The 2,025-nt window shown below is 48.5% G+C and overlaps 1 protein-coding gene across 1 annotated transcript; it reads left to right on the plus strand.

Annotated features, from left to right (window-relative positions):
- Window positions 1–447: 447 nt before the first annotated feature.
- LOC115600211 (dual specificity protein kinase CLK1-like) lies at window positions 448–1,749 on the plus strand. The gene is made up of 5 exons (XM_030468496.1): window positions 448–506; window positions 1,007–1,120; window positions 1,256–1,431; window positions 1,499–1,591; window positions 1,676–1,749. The coding sequence occupies exons 1-5, from the start codon at window positions 448–450 to the stop codon at window positions 1,747–1,749; spliced, it is 516 nt and encodes a 171-aa protein (XP_030324356.1).
- Window positions 1,750–2,025: the final 276 nt, after the last annotated feature.

Raw genomic sequence — 2,025 nt, forward strand, 5'->3', positions numbered from 1 at the left:
TGTTTTCCTCCTGTACCATAAACTCTGTGTCCTGGGAATCTGTGGGGACCAAATATGAAATTGGTGCTTCCCACCCTCTGTGGCCTGGCCTCTATCTCCATGCCTGAGGATTTTCCTGCCCACTCACTTCCCTACTCTGACTTCAATTCACCTGGGTTTACTGATTGCCCAGAGCATCCTGATGAGGCCTCCAAGCAGCAGATCCAACATCATGGAGGATGAGGACGAGGGTCTCCCCATCTGTCAGACCGGGGACATCCTAAGTGCAAGATGTAAGTAAACAGTATTATTAGCTTTTCAGAGAGAGTAAGTTCTTCTAGCCTAAAAGCTGAGGGGACTTCTTGCAAGTCTTTTCTTCCTGTCTTTCTTCCCTTGGGGATGGGGAGTTATTCCTTCTCTGGACCTTCTTTTTTCTCTCCTTCCCTCCCTCCCTAAAAAAAACCGTAAATGGTACCTACTCATACCTGTAAATGTGCCTTGATGTCCAGTGACATCCCTCCAAATGGGTATTTTCCATTTCAAGAGGCACAGTTGAGAAGAATCCAGTTGTTGTGTTTGTTTGTTCCATTTGTGTCTTATGGCTTGTTTGTTCAATAGCTGAGGAACTTCACAACTTGTGTGACTGAGAGCTCTTTTCCTTCCAGATGAGGTTGTTGTTTTTTTGGGTGAAGGCACTTTTGGACAACTAGTGCAATGCACTGATCACCAAGAGCAAGTCATTTTCATTGGAGACATTTCCTTGACTGATACCCTCCTGGTGTGGCTCAGGAAGTGCTTTCTGACTGTCTCGGGCTTTATCTTTACCTCCTCATCTGCTGTTCTGTTCCTTGAAGGCTGCAGCAGTTCCCACACACAAACTGATGTTAGTTTAGTGCCTGAAGCTGCACTCTCCACACCCTCAGCAAACCATTTCTGATGAGGTTCCCATTGTTATAAACAACATAGATGGGCAGCATTCCTGAAGATTCTGAGGTAAAACTCCTCCTTGTCTCCCCTGTCTTTCCAGCAATGGCAGGAACAAGGCTGTGAAAATAGTCAAAGACGCTGTTGCGCACTCCGGGGCAGCTTACGCAGAGGTGCAAGTGCTGGACTCAAAGGCACTGGACCCCAGCAGCACACAGTGAGTAGACAAAGCCAACCTGGCTGGGCTTTGGCTTGAACACTTCCCAGAGGCCACCTTCTGGAACAGGTGACTCATGGAGCCAAGCGTTACACAACTGCCTGTGGCAATTCCTGTCTTTTTCTGCTTTTGCAGGCACTGTGTCCAGATGTTAGACTGGTTTGAGTACCAGGGCCATGTCTGCATCGTTTTTGGGCTGCTACGGCTCAGCACTTACAACTTCCTCAAAGAGAATTGCTCTCTGCCCTTCAGGCTGGAACACATCAGGCACATGGCCTATCAGATCTGCAAAGCTGTCAGCTATAAGCAGGGTTCTGTTGTGCTTCATTTGTTCAAGTTTCTCAGTGGGATTTGCTAAGGAGCCTTCTTATCTTGCAGTTTTGCATGTGGACAAGTTGACACACACAGATCTGAATCCAGAAAACATCTTACTCGCCTCCTCCGACTATACAGGAGTACAACTCCAGCCTGGTGAGTTGCTGCCCTCTTCCCCACCTCCCCCTCAGCCATCCTACGCCTTTCTTCAGGCTCTCACATCCCATTTCTTCATTGCAGAAATGTGTGGTGTGCAGACTGAAATGCCCAGACATCAAAGCAGTGGAGTTCGGAAGCACGGTGCTTGTCCATGAGCCTCGCTGCTTGTCCATAAGTCTCGCTGCTCTCCGGTCACTACAAGACCTTACAGAGCTCCTGAAGTCATCCTAGGTCAGTAGGAGTCTCTTAGGTGCAGCTTTGGCCTAAGATCTTTTGCTGCGCTCTTGAAGGGGGCTACGCAACTGTGTACATCTTGGTTGAGCTGTTGAACTCTTTGCAGCCTGGTACAAACATGAGGCTTCTGAATCTTCCCACAGCCCTGGGATGGTCACAGCCATGTGACGTTTGGAGCATCGGATGCATTCTCCTTG

Source organism: Calypte anna, unplaced genomic scaffold (assembly GCF_003957555.1).
Source record: "Calypte anna isolate BGI_N300 unplaced genomic scaffold, bCalAnn1_v1.p scaffold_147_arrow_ctg1, whole genome shotgun sequence".
Lineage (NCBI taxonomy): Eukaryota > Metazoa > Chordata > Aves > Apodiformes > Trochilidae > Calypte > Calypte anna.